Source organism: Capra hircus, chromosome 1 (genome assembly GCF_001704415.2).
Source record: "Capra hircus breed San Clemente chromosome 1, ASM170441v1, whole genome shotgun sequence".
In the NCBI taxonomy this organism is placed as follows: Eukaryota; Metazoa; Chordata; class Mammalia; order Artiodactyla; family Bovidae; genus Capra; species Capra hircus.
Genome location: NC_030808.1, coordinates 149,350,539 through 149,370,475, shown reverse-complemented (window position 1 = coordinate 149,370,475; position 19,937 = coordinate 149,350,539). Strand labels below are relative to the sequence as shown.

Below are 19,937 nucleotides of genomic sequence, written 5' to 3'. Positions count from 1 at the left end.
TAATAACTACCAAAGGCCTACTCTATAGTGCAGGTAACTATACTCAGTTAACTTGTAATAACCTATAATGGGAGAGAATGTAAGAAAAGAATATATATGTATAGCCGAATCACTTTATACCTGAAACTAATACAACATTGTAAATCACTATATTTCAATAAAAATTTTTAAGAAATATTGTCTTTTTTTTTTTTTTTGTCTATATGGAACAGACAGTCTACTCTTCATTCATATGCTGGAGAAAATTCAGGCTCAGAGAAATGGTGCTTTTCTCAAAGTGATGGAAATTATATCTTACCCTTCATCCCACAAACTACAGTGAATGTTTCCTCATAAACAGCTCAAGAAAATGAGCATTGTTTAGGATAAAGAGTCCACCCCCCTCCTTCCAGTTCTAAGCAATGAGACTTTTATTAAATGAAATCTCATCAAATTAGCTTTCTAATACATCAGTTTTAATAAATCTGCTGCTGCTGCTTCAGTTGCGTCCAACTCTGCGACCCCATAGATGGCAGCCAACCAGGCTCCTCCGTCCCTGGGATTCTCCAGGCAAGAACACTGGAGTGGGGTTAATAAATCTAATATCCATTAAAATAGTTCCTTTTATAAGCAGATAATAGCAGAGCTTTTGCATTTGAAGTGACCCTCCCACCCTGCCCTCCCTGATGCTTCCTCAGTTCCCAAAGTGGCTGCTGAAGCATCGGCACACAGCAGGGGCCCACTGGTTCACAGTTTGAAACGTGCTAGTTGTAGGATGTAATGACCAGCCAAGGCCAACGAGGTTGAAGTTTCTTCATATCAACCCATTTTATTTTGTTTCGTGCCAAAACCTGTAGGCCCTATTCACTTTTTTAATGCAGTACAGTGCAGCCAGGCTTAAAATGTTTTGCTTTTATTTACTGGAGGATTAAAGTAAAAAAAAAAAAAAAAAGGTAACCCCCTACACCATACAGATTTTCAGCCCACAATCCGTGATTACCAAGGTTAACTGTGGACTGACCAGTTTCCCTCTTGAATCCTGCTTGCTTGAGGTTCTTGGGCCAGGAGAGTCCACCTCACTCTTCTCCCAGGTGTTTAAATGTACCCAGGGAAGGGCAGTAGGAGGTTGTCGGTAGCCTTTAACTCTTGTCGGGACCTTGTACCTGATTTATCTGCTCTGACTGATGCTCAGAAGGGATTTCTGAGCTCAGAAAGGGCTCTCCCCTGAGGAACTGGGAGGGTCACACCAGCTATCCTCCCAGCTGTCGGGCAGGTTCTTTTGGTGATCTTGGTGTCCGTGCTTTCTAGTGATGCCTGGGCTCTGTTCATCCTCACCACCCTGTCCGCGGTGGTGTTCTTACCCATGCTCACGGTTTCACTGGCAGACTGCAGCCACATGAAGGACACAGGTGGCTCAGATGGTAAAGAATGCCTGCTATGCGGGAGACTCGAGTTCGATCCCCAGGTCAAGAAGATCCCCTGGAGGAGAAAATGGCAGCCACTCCAATATTCTTGCTTGGAGAATCCCATGGACAGAGGAGCTTCATGGACTACCGTTCATGGGGTCATACTCGGTTCCACAGCAGGCAGGACATCTGCCAAAACCTGGCCTGCCTTTGGTTTCACAAGAAGAGATCGTTTAAGACTGTTAACTCTAAAATGCAAACATCCCCTTTTGGAAAGGAGTAGAAATCCCATCAGTGGAAAAGTAAGGGGTGAATGGACAGAAATTCCTTCCTTCAATAATCAGGGGTTGGGGAGAGGGGAACAACCAACCTTCTTAAAATGAAAAAAGTTTTTTTGTTTTGTAAATTTCAAAAGAAATTTTTTTTTATACGTTAAAAGAATTGTTTTAACTTGCTGAGAACAAGTATCAGGGACTATCAGATGGGAAGGAGTGTTCTGCGCCCCCTTCACCGCCCCAGGTGCAGTTCCCAGGACTGACGCTCTGTGCTCTCAGCCTCCTCCATGGGATGCAAGGTGGTCCTAGGAGCCGCGGGGCGGGGGCGGGGGCGACCCCTCCTCTCCTGGGTACCGGGCACCCCCCTGCCCTCAACAGCCCTTGGGCCGTGGGCGCACCCCTCCGCCGCTGGCCCTGGAGCCTGCCTGCCGCGTGGGTTTGGATGACAGCACTATCCTCACTCATGCATGCGTTTCCCTCCGACTGCGGTTCAGTTTGGTGGCTGCTGTTCATTCCCTAAGTGAGCGCTGGCTACTCAGAGCCTTTCCTTTGGCCAGCTGCCTGTATTCCACAGTCATTACTTTGCCCTGTAATCAGGCCATCTCTGAGACGCCTCTGCAGTCAGAGTTCTCCTAAACCTCTTGGGTTGTATAATCTGGAGTCTTTAGATTCACTTAGGTGAGTAGTTTCAAACACTGTCAACGGTGTAAAGTTTCTCTGAGTTTTTATGCTATTGACAGCTGAAAGCCAGTCATCTCTATTAACTCATAATTTTGCGAGTATGTGGTATGTGACCCCTGAAACCACAGTGCACGCCATTGATTCGATTTTAATATTCCTGCGCTTAGGACCTCGTATTTACTTAACTGATTTTTCCTTTTTTTAACTGGTATTGGCAATCTCATTTTGCCCCGTTCTTCTAAACTTTTATTCAGGAACTCAGGTTTCTTTTCCAGATTTTCAAGAAAATTTCACAACTAGAAATTTCAGAGATGGCTTCATCAGACAATAGCTGTGATTTTTGTCATCCTATTTTCCTAAGTATTAAGACCTGTATTTACACCCTACTGAGCAACTGAACTGAACTAGGAAGCCTGCTTACAACAGCATCCTTACTACAACAGCATCAGAATGTAATACTAAAATATAAGACCCCTGAAAAAAGCAGAGACATTTCTTTATCAACAAAGGTCCATCTAGTCAAGGCTGTGGTTTTTCCAGTAGTCATGTATGGATGTGAGAGTTGGACTGTGAAGAAAGCTGAGCACCGAAGAATTGGTGCTTTTGAACTGTGGTGTTGGAGAAGACTCTTGAGAGTCCCTTGGACTGCAGTGAGATCCAACCAGTCCATTCTGAAGGAGATCAGTCCTGGGTGTTCATTGGAAGGACTGATGTTGAAGCTGAAACTGCAATACTTGGGCCACCTGATGTGAAGAACTGACTCATTTGTAAAGACCCTGATGCTAGGAAAGATTGAGGGCAGGAGGAGATGGGGATGACAGAGGATGAGATGGTTGGATGGCATCACCGACTCAATGGACATGAGTTTGAGTACACTCTAGGAGTTGGTGATGGACAGGGAGGCCTGGCGTGCTGCGGTCCATGGGGTCACAAAGATTGGGACACGACTGAGCAACTGAACTGAGAACAGGGGCTTTGCTTTATTTATTTTTGCCTGTGCTGGGTGTGTGTTGCTGTGTGCGGGCTTTCTCTAGCTGCAGTGAGGGGGACCACGCTTTATTGAGGTGCACAGGCTTCTCATTGCAGTGGCTTCTGTTGTTGCCCAGGGCCGGCTCTAGGATGCGGGATTCAGGTAGCTGTGGCACTCAGGCTTAGTTTCTCTGGTGCATCTGGGGTCTTCGTCAACCAGAGATCAAACCTGTTTCCATGAGTTCCAAAAGGAATGTCTGTGCCCTCCACTGTCCATCAAGGTCCTCTTCTATGGGGCAAGTAAAGCCTCTTGATGTGTAGTGATTTCTGTCAAAGATATTTTAGGCATATCAAGTAAATACATATAAAGGTTCTTTTTCTACCCCCTTTTCACAGTGGTGTAATATGAAAGTGAAAGTTTCTCAGTCATGTCCGACTCCTTGTGACTACATGGACTCATGGAATTCTCCAGGCCAGAATACTGAATTAGGTAGCATTTCCCTACTCCAAGGGATCTTCCCAACCCAGGGATCGAACCCAGGTCTCCCACATCACAGGTGGATTCTTTACCAGCTTAGCCGCAGTTCAGTCACTCAGTCATGTCTGACTCTTTGCAACCCCATGGACTATAGCACACCAGGCTTCCCTGTCCATCACCAACTCCAGGAACTTGCTCAAACTCATGTCCATCAAGTTGGTGATGCCATCCAAGCATCTCATCCTCTGTCATCCTCTTCTCCTGCCTTCAATCTTTCTCAGCATCAGGATCTTTTCCAATGAGTCAGCTCTTTGCATCAGGTGGCCAAAGTATTGGAGTTTCAGCTTCGGCCTCAGTCCTTCCAATGAAAGTCCTTCCAGTGAATATTCAGGACTGATCTCCTTTAGTATGGACTGGTTGGCTCTCCTTGCAGGCCAAGGGACTCTCAAGAGTCTTCTCCAACACCACAGTTTTTCAAAAGCATCAATTCTTCGGCGCTCAGCTTTCTTCACAGTCCAGCTCTCACATCCACACATGACTACTGGAGAAACCATAGCTTTGACTAGATGGACCTTTGTTGGCAAAGTAATGTCTCTGCTTTTTAATATGTTGTCTAGGTTGGTCACAGCTTTTCTTCCAAGGAGCAAGTGTCTTCATTTCATGGCTGCAGTCACTATCTGCAGTGATTTGGAGCTTAGCCACAAGGGAAGCCCCAAAACCATGACCCATGACCCATCTCTTAATTTAAAGAGACAGGTTGTCTGGCAGGCAGAAAGTGCCTTTTTGGAAGTGGTGGTGTGGTGGTGGTTTAGTCGCTCAGTCATGTCTGACTCCTTGTGACCCCACGGACTGTAGCCCACCAGACTCCTGTCCATGGGATTCTCTAGGCGAGAATACTGGAGTGGGTTGCCATTTCCTTCTCCAGGAGATCTTCGCAACCTAGGAATTGAACCTGTGGTGCAATATGTAACCTTCAAAACAAGAACATACATGTACTAATGGAATGATCTCCCAAGATATTAAAGGGGAAAAAAACAAACCACAACCCACTGTTTTCCTGTTGTTGGAATTTAGGTTGTTTACATTCTTTTTATTACAAGTTGCAGTGAGTAATTCAGTCGTTTCAGTGTGCAGATGTATCTGAAGAAAGCTCCTGAAAGTGGAATTGATGCGACCGGTGTTTATAGAATGTTTCCGGTATTGCCTAGTGGCTGGTCTAGCGGATTCTCAGCTCCTCCCTCCCTGTTGTACCCTTCCCCACCACAGTATGGCCACATTTTTTATCTTTGCTAATCTGATAGGGGGGAAATGGTGCTTAGGATAGCTTTGATGATCTTTTCTCAAAATGTTACTTTTGCAATTGAGCATTTTTTCATGGGCTTACGAGCAGTTTGCGTTTCTTATGAACTGTAGTCACAATATTTAGAATGGGATACTTTTCTGGGAGGTTGCGCAGTTTATTTTGTATTATATGATGCTGTGTATTAGTTTCGGCTGTGCTGGGCCTTCCTTGCCGCCCGGGCTGCCCTCTAGTTGCGGCGCCTGGGCTTCTCACTGCAGTGGCTTCTCCGGTGGGGCGTGGCCTCTAGGGCGCTCCGGGTTTAGTGGTTGCAGCGAGTGAACTCAGTCCTATCAGCTCCTGGGCTCCAGAGCGCATGCTCAATAGTTGTGGCGTTTGGGCTTCGTTCTTTTGCAGCGTGTGGGATCTTCCCAGGCCAGGGATCGAACCCGTGTCTCCTGCATTGGCTGGCGGTTTCTTTCTTTGCCACTGAGCCACCAGGAAAGCCCAAGGTGGTTTGTTTTTTTATTTCTTAAAATATTAGAGAAATTAGCTTTTTGCCTATTAAGTTGCATTATTTATTTCCCTAGTTTGTATAAGCAATATTGCTTGTAATCACTTCTGTGTAATAAACTATTTTTGGTTTGGCAGTCATATTTGTTATTCAGAGTTTCGAATCATTCTTAGAAAGGCGTGTCCCACTTTGATGTGATAAAAGTCATTCTCTGGTTTCTTCTAAAGTTTTGGTTATTCAGGTGTTTGTATTTAGAACTTCTTGCATACAAAGCTCTTCAGTATGAATCCAACTTAACTTTTTTTTTTTTTTTGCCAGCTTTCTGGCCGCTTTTTACCCCAGGTCTCTGGCTAGTTTTCCAGTATTATTTAGTGAATAAATCCTCTGGATTTAAAGTGCTTCCTTTATCATCTATTAAATTCCTCTGCAATCTGGGTCTATTTCTGGGGTTTCCCTCTTGTCCCATTGATGTTTCAGCCGACATACACCCTGCCCCACACTTTGTAAGTTATTTTGGTGTTAAAGTATCTCATAGGGCTAGTCTCCCTCTTTCCTCCTCATTTTAGAACCTATTTATTATTCCAGATGATTTAAAAATCAGCTTTCTAATCTATCTTACCCTTCCATACCATGCCCTTCTAAAAAAAGGAAAAAAAAATTCTGATGTTGTTGTCTTTGAATTATGTTACCTTTATAGATTGAAAGTAGACACATTAAGAGTCATAAAACTTCAAAAACAGGGTATGGCTTTCCATGTATTTCTTTTGTGCTCTTCAACTATGTTTGAAGTTTTCATCTTATCAGGGTTTTACTCATTTCCTGTTAAATTGATTTATATATTTTAACTTTTGTTGCCTTTAAAAAAATAATTTTATTTCTATATTTATTTTGGCCACACTGGGTCTTTGTTGCTTCCAGCTTCTCTTTAGTTGCAGTGAGCAGGGGCTACTCTGTAGTTGCAGTGTGAGGGCTTGTCATTGGGGTGATGTCCCCTGTTCCAGAGTATAGGCTCTAGACCAGTGGGCTTGAGTAATTGTGGCTCAAGGACACAGTAGTTGCAGCTCCCAGGCTCTAGAGCATAGGTTTTATACTTGTGGCACACAGGCTTGGCTACTCTGCCTCATATGGGATCTTCCCGGACCAGGAATTGAACCCATGAACTGTGGTACTGGAGGAGACTCTTGAGAGTCCCTTGAACTGCAAGGAGATCCAACCAGTCTATCCTAAACGAGATCAATCCTAGGTGTTCATTGGAAGGACTGATGGTGAAGCTGAAACTCCAATACTTTGGCCATTTGATGCAAAGAACTGACTCATTGGAAAAGACCCTGATGCTGGGAAAGATTGAGGGCAGGGGGAAAAGGGGACGACAGAGGATGAGATGGTTGGATGGCATTACCGACTCAATGGACATGGGTTTGGGTAAATTCCGGGAGTTGGTGATGGACAGGGAAGCCTGGCGTGCTGCAGTTAATGGGGTCGCCAAGAGTCAGACACGACTGAGTGACTGAACTGAACTGAACTGATTGGCAGGCAGATTCTTTACCACTGAGCCACCAGGAAAGCCTTCTTTTTTTTTTGCTTTGGAAAAAAAAATATTTTTTTCCAACATGTTTTCTCATGTTTGATTGTTGTTGTGTACGTGTTGCCGTCTTGATTTTTGTATATTAATTTTCTACCCCACTATCTTCCTTCTTAAAATTCTCTTCATGTTGATCAGTTCAATTCAGTCGCTCATTCGTGTCTGTTTCTTTGCAACCCCGTGGACTGCAGCACACCAGGCCTCCCTGTCCATCACCAACTCCTGGAGTATACACAAACTCATGTCCATTGAGTCGGTGATGCCATCCAGCCATCTCATCCTCTGTCGTCCCCTTCTCCTGCCTTCAATCTTACTCAGCATCAGGGTTTTTTCCATTGAGTCAGTTTTTCACATTAGGTGGCCAAAGTATTGGAGTTTCAGCTTCAGCATAAGTCCTTCCAATCAATATTCAGGACTGATTTCGTTAGGAAATCAGAACCGGTTGGATCTCCTTGCAGTTCAAGGGACTCTCAAGAGTCTTCTCCAACACCACAGTTCAAAAGGATCAAGTCTTCAGCACTCAGCTTTCTTTTTAGTCCAACTCTTACATCCATACATGACTACTGGAGAAACGATAGCTTGGATTAGACAGACCTTTGTTGGAAAAGTAATGTCTCTGCTTTTTAATATGCTGTCTAGGTTAGTCATAACTTTTCTTCCTAGGAGCAAGCGTCTTTTAATTTCATGGCTGCAGTCACCATCTGCAGTGACTTTGGAGCCCCAAAGAATAAAGTCTGTCACTGTTTCCATTGTTTCCCCATCCATTTGCCATGAAATGATGGGACCGAATGCCATGATCTTCGTTTTCTGAATGTTGAGCTTTAAGCCAACTTTCTCACTCTCCTCTTTAACTTTCATCAAGAGGCTCTTTTAGTCCTTCTTCGTTTTCTGCCGTAAGGGTGGTGTCATCTGCATATCTCAGGTTATTGATATTTCCCCCAGCAATCTTGATTCTGTTTGTGCTTCTTCCAGCCCAGCGTTTCTCATGATGTACTCTGCATAGAAGTTAAATAAGCAGAGTGACAATATACAGCTTTGACGTACTCCTTTCCCAATTTGGAACCAGTCTGTTGTCCAGATCAAACTGTTGCTTCTTAACCTGCATCCACATTTCTCAGGAGGCAGGTCAGGTGTGTGTGGATTTTGTCTCACTTTAGTGTTGTTGTATTTGCTTAACTTTTTTAAACAGAAACTCTTCTTCTGTGTTTTGGAGTAGTTTAATATTGGTTTTTTCTGTACTTACACATTTGGGAATGATCTGTGAAGCTCTCTAGGCCTGGTGCTTTGTGGGTGTGGGGGACTCGTGTGTCACTTTTTCTAATTTTTCTAACTTGTTTGTTTAGCTTTCCCATCTCCTTTGGAGTTAGTTTGGATAAATTATATTTTCCTAGAAAAATAAATCACTTTATTGACTTTTCAAATTTACTTATATGCAGTTGAACAATGTGTTCTTTTATTATTATTTTAATTACTACTGTGTCTTTGATATTTGTTATTTCTTGATTAGTTATTTGCTTCGCTATTTTTTTCCCTGAAGAAAGACCTATAAGACCTATTGGCCTCATTTGCAGGCTAATTTGTTCAGTTTTTGTGACTGTACCATGGGCTTCCCTGGTGACTCAGACAGTAAAAAATCCACCTGCAGTGCAGGAGACCCGGGTTCAGTCCCTGGGTCAGGAAGATCCCCTAGAGAAGGGCATGGCTACCCACCCCAGGATTCTGGCCTGGAGAATCCCTTGGACGGAGGGATCTGGTGGGCTACAGTCTATGGGGTCGCAAAGAGTCGGACACGACTAAGCAACTGACACACACACATTTTCTTAATTTGTATTCTCTCCACTGTCATTTCTTAATTGAAATTAAGAATGGGAAACATTTAGCTGAAAATGTTACAATTAAATTTGTATTCTCTCCACTGTCATTTCTTAATTGAAATTAAGAATGGGAAACATTTAGCTGAAAATGTTACAATTAAATAGAAGCGGAACCAAGTGCTAATGTGTTGTTTAATTGATAAAGTTTGTGAAATTGTTTTGTCCGATTTCAATTCTGGGACACTCTATATTTTTAAGTATATTTTAAAAAATATACTAGTGGATTTAAATGATGAAAAACTAGGTTTTTATTTCATTCTGTTGTACAAAAGTTAATAGAACTAATTTTAATTAAAAATTTAAAAGTTAAATTAGTATTTCAGAAGAGTTTTCATGCAAATTTGCTTATGAGCTTCTTAACATTAAGAACAAAATGTGTTCTGCATCTTGAATTCTGCTTAAAATGGAGCTGATACTGTTTGTTTTAATTTAGACTTCAGGGCTTTGGGGTGGGGAGCAGTAAACAAAACCAAAATACTTAGAATATTTAAGAGACATAGAGGGCTTCCCTGTGGCTCATCTGGTAAAGAATCCGCCTGCAATGCGGGAGACCTAGGTTCAATCCCTGGGTTGGGAAGATCCCCTGGAGAAGGGAACAGCTACTCATTCAAGTATTCTGGCCTGGAGAATTCCATGGACAGTATAGCCCATGAGGTTGCAAAGAGTTAGACATGACTGAGCAACTTTCAGCTCACTTCACTTCAAGATACATAGAATATCCCCCGCTCCCCTAATTGCACAGAATGTGAAAACTCAGTGAATGTTTTTTCACCCAATGACTATAGGAAATAAAAGGTAAACAGATTTAAATGCCAGTAGAACAGATTTTTTTTTAATACTTAGATCTGTGGGATCATTTTTAATTTTTGCAATTTTTTTCCTTTTCTGCCATCATATCACCATGTGACAGCTATCACACACTGAATCTGAAGGTCATTTCAGAAAGGTGTTGTTTTGTATTTGCTGTGGATTCTCTTCGGTTCAGTTCAGTTTGGTCGCTCAGTCATGTCCGACTCTTGGCTACCACATGGACTGCAGCACGCCAGGCTGATGGACAGGGAGTCCATCACCAACTCCCGGAGTCTACCCAAACTCACATCCATTGAGTTGGTGATGCCATCCTACCATCTCATCCTCTGTCGTCCCCTTCAATCTTTCCCAGCATCAGGGTCTTTTCCAATGAGTTAACTCTTCACATCAGGTGGCCAAAGTATTGGAGCTTCAGCTTCAGTCCTTCTGATGCGTATTCAGGACTGATCTCCTTTAAGATGGACTGGTTGGATCTCCTTGCAGTCCAAGGGACTCTCCAGAGTCTTCTCCAGCACCCCATTGCTCCCTGCTGCACATAGACCCCCATCGCAGGTGGAGACTGTCACGTCCGTGGTGACAGGCAGGAGTGAGGTTAATGTCTGTGTTCTCTGACTTCAGTGTCTGCAGTGAAGTGAATGGTGGTCTGGCGCGGAGTCCTCGTGCTGGACCGCGCACCAGCTTGTGAAGCAGGATGGTGGGGCGGGGGCGGGGACGGAGGGTGCTGAAGGGTGGCCGCCAGGCTCGCTGGGCAGGGGACATGCCGCGGAGCCGCTCATGCCTTTTCCAGTGTGTCGCCATCTTAGCGTCACTGAGAAAGAAGGTAAAGAAGAGGGTCTTCCCCGTGTCACCCTTCTTAGGGGTCGTCATACACGCTCCTGTGCCTGGCGGCGCTGAATCTGCCATCCCCCCAGGCCCTGCTCTTTGCCCTTTTGAAACCGGACCTGTGTTGGGATTCTCCAGTGGGAACCTGTGTCCGGCAGGTGGTGGGGAGATGAGATTGCACCCGCTTGGACCCTCCCCAGGGCCGGGCCTTCCCCACCATGCCATCCGGGCATCTCTGTGACAAGTGCCCACTGAGCATCTTCATCTTGGACCACGTTGATGGTTCCAGAGGCCAACTTTGCTAGTGAACCAGGCGGATGAAAGAACCATGCTAACGTGTCGGGTGGCTGTCTCCCCTCCCCAGGAAATGCTCTCCGGGGTGGTGGTCATATCTGGGAAGGACTCGGTCCAGCACCAGGGCCTCTCCCTGACGGTGGAAGGAACCGTGAACCTGCAGCTCAGTGCCAAGAGTGTGGGAGTGTTCGAAGCCTTCTATAATTCCGTTAAGGTAAGAATGCCTGACTTGCGCGTCTTTAGCTCCTTTTCCAAATGTTGGGGGTTGGTGTGCATGTGGTGTCTTAGCTTCATCGTTGTTGTTTGCTAGGAATGGTGGCAGGCATGCTTTTACGGCTCAGTAATCAAACTGAAAACACACATGCAGATATTTTGATTCTGAATATATGCTGTTATCAAAAGTCTGCTTGTGTTTATTCTCATCAGACAGGGTTAGGGGGACTTGATAGGGATACCTTCAGCCCTTACAGAGCCCAGAGCCCTCTGGGAAGTTGTGCCTGGGCCTTCTCACCTCTCACCTTCCTAAAGCAAAACTGTTATTATAACTCTTATTTTAGTCCAGCTGCGTCCAGGTAAAACGCTGGTGAAACCCTTCTTTCCTGTCGCTTGTGGTTCTGTGTTCTAGGATGTAAACTTTCTGCTGTATGTAGAGTTTCCTTTTCCTGAAGGGCAGATTTAACTCTTTTAAGTTCTGAGGAGGAAGAGTTAAGGGGAAAGAAGGGTTCACAAAGAGCATGCAGATTTCAGGGCCTGTCCACACGTCCCCACAGCTTTCTTTTCTTTTCCTCCGTCAGCACTTGAGGGACTCACTTCCAGAGTTGTGGGTTTTCTCTGTGTGGTTGTAAACCGAGGCTCGGAGTACCTCCCTGAGGAAGGTGTACCACCTGCCGCTGAGGCATGTGTGAGGACAGTCTGGCTCCCAGGGCCCAGACTGCCCAGGTGCCTGGAGCGGGGGCCGGGGGCCGGGGGGTTGGGGTGGGGAGGAAGGGGTCTGCCCCTCCTCAGGTTCCTTGCAAGTCTGCTTCACGCTGAAGGTGGGGGTACACGTCAGAAGGGTTGTTAGGGGACGGTCAAGCTGAGATACTTGGGGATAAGAGCGAGAAATGTATCAGTGCATTTCCTACTTATACCCAACACCACAGCGTCCAGTCCTAGAAATGAACCCAACTTGGGCACTGCCAGGCTGCCCTGAGCAGCAGGATGGTAGCAGCTGGTTGGGGGGTGGGGGTGCAGATCTCCCAGGAGATGATTTACTAGCCACAGTCACGTGACAAGGAGCGCGGGCTGATGGACCGACTTGCACGTGCCCTTGCAGCCCATCCAGGTCATCAACAGTACCATCGAAATGGTGAAGCCAGGAAAATTTCCCGGAGGCAAAACAGAAATTCCTTTCGAGTTTCCACTGCACGTGAAGAGTAACAAAGTTCTGTACGAGACGTACCACGGCGTGTTCGTCAACATCCAGGTGCGTGTCCTGACTTCTCTTGTGCACGACAGCTTGCTCTTTGTGTCACTGAAAGTTCGTAAATAAATGGGCCCAAGAACTTAACGCTGTAGGCATTGCTAAGCCCCGCCTGTGTTCTGTGCTGATTTCTCATCTTGCCCTGCAGAACATAGTGTGTGTATGTAAATACGACCGTTTTCCTTGATGGAGACCCTGGAGAGCCCACAGTGTAGCTTCTCCTGAGGAGTCCCACCGTTTCTCTGGGGCCCTGTGCAGGCCACGCCAACACTGTCGGGGGTGCTTTATTGTTGGAGATAGATAGGCCCTCACGCCTCTCTGGTGCCGCACCGACTTGTCTGTTTCGAACGTATAAGTATCTCTTTGTTTCATACCCAAAGGCTGCCGCTCTGACATAGGCCTGTGTTCTTTATTGAAGAGCCCGTGTAAATGAGTTGGGGGGAGGTGGATTTATGACTTCCTGTCCACCTCTGCCGGTTCAGGATGTCTGTCACAGTCCCCATTGTTGTCTCAGACGCAGTTTGGAGTCATGACTCAGAGCGAGAGAAAAAGAGCCTTTCCTTTATTCAGTGGAAAGAAAGGTACTTTTGTGATATCAGCCTTGCAGCCGGTCCCTCGCCGGATGAGACAAAAGCATTTTGTCTCACGTGTGTGCGAGAGGGCTGGCAGTTAGGAAATTTTTTTGATTTATTAAGTTTTAGCTGAAATTTGGTCCTGGTAGAGATGATTCCCCTGCTGTAAAATGCAGCACTTTAAAAATAAAAATCCTCCGGACACTCGTGAGAGTTTAACCCATGGTTTGTGTGCATGTGGGTTTTATGAATGGCTTGAAAGATTGGTCAAAAAGAAACACATGTAGTGTGATGTAATCTGTCACAGTAAATATCTTTCTGTACAAAAACTTTTCTAGTCCTTTCTCGTCAGTGCACCTGTTTCAGCAGTAAATACACTGAGGGCTTCGGGCCGCTCCTAAGAAGGGACAGTAAAGTGCCTGGACTCAAAAGGAGCCACTTGCGTAGACACACCGCTGGTGTAGAGACCCAAGTCCTCTGACCTGCTTTCAAGATGCAGAATATTTTTACCATGAAAGAAAGTGAATGAAAAGTGCATTTTTTTTTTTTTTTTTTTTTGCAAGACTGAAAATCTCTCAGTTCAGTTCAGTTCAGTCGCTCAGTCATGTCTGACTCTTTGCAACCGCATGAACCACAGCACACCAGGCCTCCCTGTCCATCACCAACTCCTGGAGTCCACCCAAACCCATGACCATTGTGTCAGTGATGCCGTCCAGCCATCTCATCCTTTGTTGTCCCCTTCTCCTCCTTCCCCCATCCCTCCCAGCATCAGGGTCTTTTCCAGTGAGTCAGCTCTTCACATCAGGTGGTCAAAGTATTGGAGTTTCAGCTTCATCAGGCCTTCTAGTGAACCCCCAGGACTGATCTCCTTTAGGATGGACTGGTTGGGTCTCCTTGCAGAAAATCTCTCAAACATTGCATTTTCAAAATTATTTTTTTTTCTCTTGTCAGAATCACCATCAACCTGGTTTACCCACACAGCTCTTTGATGCTGTCTATTTACTAATAGAAGCATACATTCATTAGAAACAATAGAATAACATCCAATTTTCTGTGGTCATACTTCTTACTTGTCACTTTCTTTTCCTGTGTTTAGCATTCTTATTAAAAGATTCATTTGTTTAACATAAAGTTGGAAGTCTCACCCTTTTCCACATAGTGCCTGGAAGGGCATCAGATGAAAATACAAAAACTTGGGGTCCTGTGCAGCTGTATGTGAGCTGGAAACCAGTTCAAATGTAGAAGGAGAGTTAGCATGTGGTTAATTCTTTAGTAAATAATCACCCTGACCTCGGTTTATTTTGGTCATTAGATTTTACCACTTTGAGGGTCAACCTCAGAATGTTGTAACATGGAATTCTGCACCTCCCCAAATATCTCATAAATTTCTAAAACCATAGAGATGTCCTCTCAACCTCATATTTATAAGAGCTGGTCACTCTTTGGCTTATCACCTAGATTCAACATTTATTAGAATTTTGCCACCTTTGTTTCATCTGTATTCTGAATCATTTCAAAGTTAGTTACAGAATCTTGACACTTCATCTTAAAATCACCAGAAGATAGGGACATTCTTTCTACATAACGCCAGTTAACGTTTTCACATCTCTCAGTAGGAACAGAAATTCTCCAGTGTCATCTAATTCCCAGTTCTTAACTCAGATTCGTCATTGCTTCTTTTGAGAAGCATGCGTCTTGGGAGACACCAGGATTGCAACTTCCTGATCTCATTCTCATTCATCCGTGCACTCATTCAGTCTCTGGACAGGCCTTCTTCCAGCCTCTTGGTTGAACAGTGGGCAGGTGCCACCCAGAGGGGCAGCGACCACCGTGGCCCCACAGGGCGTGGCCTTCTCAGCGCCAGGACTCATCACACTTTCCGTGAAGATTCCCGGGTGTGTCACTTGGGAGAGAAGGTGTTCTTGTTGAGCCTTAACAACAGTCTTTCTCAAATCATACGGGTGCAGAGACACTTTTCATTTATTGTTTGAATTGCGTTGTGGTACCGTAATGTGGGGCTTCCCTGGTGGCTCAGAGGTTAAAGCGTCTGCCTGCAATGTGGGGGACCTGGGTTCGATCCCTGGGTCGGGAAGATCCCCTGGAGAAGGAAATGGCAAGCCACTCCGGTATTCTTGCCTGGAGAATCCCATGGACGGAGGAGCCTGGTGGGTTGCAGTCCATGGGGTCGCAAAGAGTCGGACACGACTGAGCGACTTCACTTCACTGTAATGTAAAAATAGTAAAAAGCCTGACAACATAAAGGATTTAAAATGTAGCCAGTAGTAGGTTGCCAGCTCGCAGGGCCTGGCTTGCTCGCAGGGCCGGGCTTCCTCGTCACTTCTTAGGCGGAGGGCTCCATCATATTTGCTCTGATTCTCCTCAGCCACGTTTGCATCCATCTCTCATCCTCATTTGTAGATGGAGCATAGAGGAAGCTGTCAGTCTTGCCAGTCGTCTTCTGTACAACCACTTTTTCCTTGAAAAGTTGTTTAAATCACAGGGTAGTTTTATTTTTGTTCTACTCTTGTGGCCCTCCTAGTTGGGTTTTATACTGTTAACACAAAGTACAGTGGTACCCACACTTCTGCTGAAATGGTTTATTCAGCAGTAAATGATCGAGATGCCTGTCCTCCTTGTTCCTGGTGAAAATACCCCTTCTAGGAGTCTGCTTTAAATCTGCTGGCCCGTGTCTTCTTTCCTCATTCCCCTCCATGGTGTGTTTACTGTCAGTCAGAAGAGATCGCCTCTTGGGGCTTGCCTGGCAGTGCAGTGGTTAAGGCTGCACATTTCCAGTACAGGGGGCTTGGCTTCCTCCCTGGTCAGGGAATGAAGGTCCCACATGGCACACAGCATAGCCAAAGAAGAAATCGACTCTTACACCTCCTCTGGAGCCCTGCTCACATCTGACCCTCCTTAACCTCCTGTAGGTCTTGCCATGTAGATCACTCATTAATAATTGGGAAAGATCCAGATGGAGTGAAAAGATCCAGGGCTTTGCAGCAGACAGACCCAGGCTTGAGTTACCGTATTGCATAAAGATTTGGAGTGTGGGTGTCTGCCGCAGGCAGGTGTAAACTCAGATCCCACCTCTGTGAACCAGATGGCCTTCATGACCTCTCCTCCTGGGGGTTGATGAGGTCTCTTTGTGAAGTACTTACTCAGCCTAGTTCCCAGCACCCAGAACATGCCGAGTAAATAATCGCTGAATGATTAAATAAATGAATTCATGGTGACTATCTGTATATTATGTCAACCGTCCTTACCTTTGTATTGTCAGAATTAATCAAGAAAGTGCCATAAAAAAATTTAGTGAAAATCGTTCAGTCATGTCTGACTCTTTGTGAGCACATGGACTGTAGCCCTGCCAAGCTCCTCTGTCTGTGGGATTCTCCACGCAAGAATACTGGAGTGGGTAGCCATTCCCTTCTCCAAGGGATCTTCCTAACTCAGGGATCGAACCCAGGTTTCCGTGCAATTCCTAAAACACATTGGTGTTTTCCTGTTTTCTCCATCTTTCTGCCCTCTCCCACTCATCACCAGCTGCCTTATATTACCAATTACGGCTTTCACACTTAAAAAAACCCTTTAGTGACCCAGTTGGTACCCATTATTCACACTCTTTCATTTACAAATTATAGAAATCTCGCTCAAACTGGCTTAGCCAAAAAAGGGACATTGGATCCTGGAACTCATGATTCCAGGGGACTGTGTAGGCTGGGAGAGGGGACACCGGTCAGCCCCCAGCTCAGCGTTCTTAGTGGCAGAAAACATTCTCCTGGCTTGGCCACCCCCGCAGAAAGGATTCTTCCCCTGGTCTAGCAGCGGTCCTGGCTCTGGTCACTTCCAAACCAGGGTGGGCTGGGGGAAGCCAGCCCTCCCAAACCACTGAGGCTGAAAATGAGGAAGGGTCATTCCCATTGGGAAAAGAATCAGGGAGACCAGGCAGGCCCAACAAAATACTGCCCATAGCGTGTGGGCTGTACAGGAAGGACAGTTACACAGACACACGCGCGTGTGTGTCACATATGCAAACGGAACAGACGCATATGTAGCGCAGTCCTTGCTGAGCTAGTCCGGCTGGGGAGGCCAGACCAAAATCTCGGTAGAGAATGTATGTGTGTTTTTGCCCCTGGGAAATCCACGGACAGAGGAGACTGGTGGGCTACAGTCCTTGGGATGGCAAAAGAGTGGGACACAACTTAGCAACTAACAGTAGCAACATATGTATGTGTGTGTGTGTGTGTGTGTATATATATATATATGATTGTGACTACACACACACACATATAAAGGCCCTTGTAGACAACGGTGTTCTTTTCTATTTCTTTTCTAAAGTTTCATCTCCCAGGAGAACCTTAATACATAGTAAGTACCTTAAGTACATAGTTCTTCTTTAACCTGGACAGGTCGGTCATAATAGTCGTAATGTCTTGACTCACGACACATATGGTTCCAGTTCTACAAATTATTTGTAATGTTTTTCCCCAGATGATTAAAACACTAGCTTGCTTTATTAAACGTACGCGATTTTTGTTTGTTTGTTGAAGACAGTAATGTGCCATAGAGTTTTGTTAGCAGTCTCTCGCTGCCATGGACAGGATGGGAAGGGACAGTCTCGAGTCAGGCCGAGTTTCCAGCCTGGGCTCCCCCTCGCAGGGCACAGGGCCTGTCTTGCAGAAGGTACGGGGCGTCTGCCTCGTTGGCTGTGAGTCTCGATGCCCCAGGGTTTGCAGCTCTGCTGCCGTGATTTCTCATCCTTTCTATAAAGTCGCTGCTGTTTCACCCAGAGCCGTGATGTGCCAGCCCTGACTTGTCATCTCACCAGGTCCTCACTAAAGTCGCATCGGTGTCCCCATCTTCCAGAGCAGGAAGCTGAAGCTCAGAGAGGCCGTGTTCCCTGTCCGGGCTCACACAGGGAGGCTGATGCCCAGCTCTGCCTCACGGGTCTTTCCCTGTGTGACAGGTGGGGCTCCGTGAGACTCTGCACCCGTTCCAGGGGTCCAGCTCTAGGATGGCCCTGGGCACGGGCTGAGGTGTCTATTACAGAAATGCTTTTCATTTTGAGCGTTAACTCCCCCGGGTCTGTAGACTGATTTTGTATGGCGCGTTAATGGGACGGAACCTTGTCTGTGTGTGATTCTGTGATGAGAGCAGACCCTCTCAAGAACGTCTTTGCCTTTCTCTGCAGTATACCCTGCGCTGTGACATGCGGCGGTCCCTGCTGGCCAAGGACTTGACCAAGACCTGCGAGTTCATCGTCCACTCCACTGTAAGCCGCCCTCGGGGGCCCTGGGCTTGGTAGCAGGACTCTCCCGTGGGGCCTGGGGCTGCACCCGCTTGGCAGCAGTGAGTTATCTGCTTGTGCTCCGTGGCTGCTGCACAGGGCCCCGGGACTCCTGGGTCAGAGACGGGGGAGCATGATTCTCCCGGCCTGGCCAGCAGCAGGGTAGCAGCGTGCATGCCATCCCCTGGGCCAGACCCGCCGGGCGATGCCCCTAGCCCACGGGGTGCTGCGCCTGAGGGGTCTGTGCCTCACCTGAGGAGCCCCAGGCCAGGTGCGCAAGCCCGCCCTTGGTCCTGGAGGGAGGCATCGTCTCGTCCTTCGAGGCCGCTTCCACTAACAGCTGGCAGAAACGTGCCCGGCTGCAGGGTAGGAAGGCCAGGGCCCCGCGTTCTTGGCCCATGAGGCAGGAACACGCTGGGGTGCTGGGGAGGGGCCAGGGAGAGCCTTTTCAGACACCTTCTGCCGGGACTCTACGGTGACAGAGTGTCCTTAAGCGGTCCTTTCACATGCCAACTGGGGGGGCTAGGTCCCCTCCCCCCAGGGGACATGTCGGGGCTGGCACTCGTGCCCACGGCCCTGGCGTCCCTGTGTCTCAGTTCTCCAGGCCTTTGGGGCAGGGCCTCTGGACCCTGTTATGAAATGTCCACGGATGCCTTAGTGATGACTAGGGGAAGATGTGGGAGCCCGTGTGCATAAGATCGGTGAAATCACTGATGCCCTTGCATCAATTTTGTGACTTTTTTAGGATTTTCAATTGTGTGTAGTTTCCCTCTCTAAATTTTCAGTAGATGTTTCTTTCAGTGCTACGGTTTTTAAAAAAAAATATGAAAATATTTCTCATTTTTGGAAGTCACTTCATTTAGAAACAGATGTTTTCCTTCTGTCCAATCAACGGTTTTCAAATGGAAGCTAAAAAAATTTTCTTCTTCATGTAGATTACTCCCTTAAAAAAAAAACCACATGCCATTTCATGTCTTAAATAAAAAGAGCCTCCACCTTTGTGAAGAATAAGCCCAAATTCAGCCCCCTGCCCAGGGCTGGGCGCCCGGTGACCACACAGGCTGGTGGCGGTGGCAGAGCCACCTGGGGCTTCCTCCCTGCTCCTGGGGGTCACCCACAGTTAGCCCCCAGGGATCACGGTCTCTGTGAATAATTTCACTAGAAGCCAAATTACGCCATGACCCACAGTTGACAAGTTAAATATTCCTTTATGTGCTGTGAGGAAAAATATATTCACGGAAGAATATGTTCATGAAGCTGTTAGTAAAAAGAGTAGCTTCAAGAGACTATTTCTGAGAGTAAGCTTTTGGTGAGTAAAGTGGGCAAGCTGGTCAGGGGCCTTTCTCCTCCATGGCTCCCCCGCCATCAGGGCCTCAGTGGCCTTTGGGCCCCAACCTGAGTAAAAGGCACTGGGCAGGCGCCAGGAAGCCTGGCTGCGTTGATGGATTCTGTGCCTATGTGATGGAGGTGGTCATTGTTAACAAATTTCCATAACGCTGATAACTCATCTGTTGCCTTACAGTGTGATTCTTCCTGGTAGAAGGTTAGTTGTACAGCTGAGTCGCTAACAGCTCCAGCTGTGGAACCAGGGTGCCTGGGTTTGACTGTCTGTTCTGCTCTGGACTTGAGCGACCAGGTGAGCCATCTGTGCCTCAC

At 46.5% G+C, this 19,937-nt stretch overlaps 1 protein-coding gene across 1 annotated transcript in view; it reads left to right on the top strand.

Annotated features, from left to right (window-relative positions):
- DSCR3 (DSCR3 arrestin fold containing) overlaps window positions 1–19,937 on the top strand; it is a 34,096-nt gene that overhangs the window by 7,937 nt on the left and 6,222 nt on the right. Inside the window, exons 2-4 of the mRNA XM_005675700.3 lie at window positions 11,034–11,177; window positions 12,279–12,428; window positions 18,186–18,266. Of these exons, the coding sequence (XP_005675757.2) occupies window positions 11,034–11,177; window positions 12,279–12,428; window positions 18,186–18,266 (375 nt within the window). The remainder of the gene's footprint in view (window positions 1–11,033; window positions 11,178–12,278; window positions 12,429–18,185; window positions 18,267–19,937) is intronic.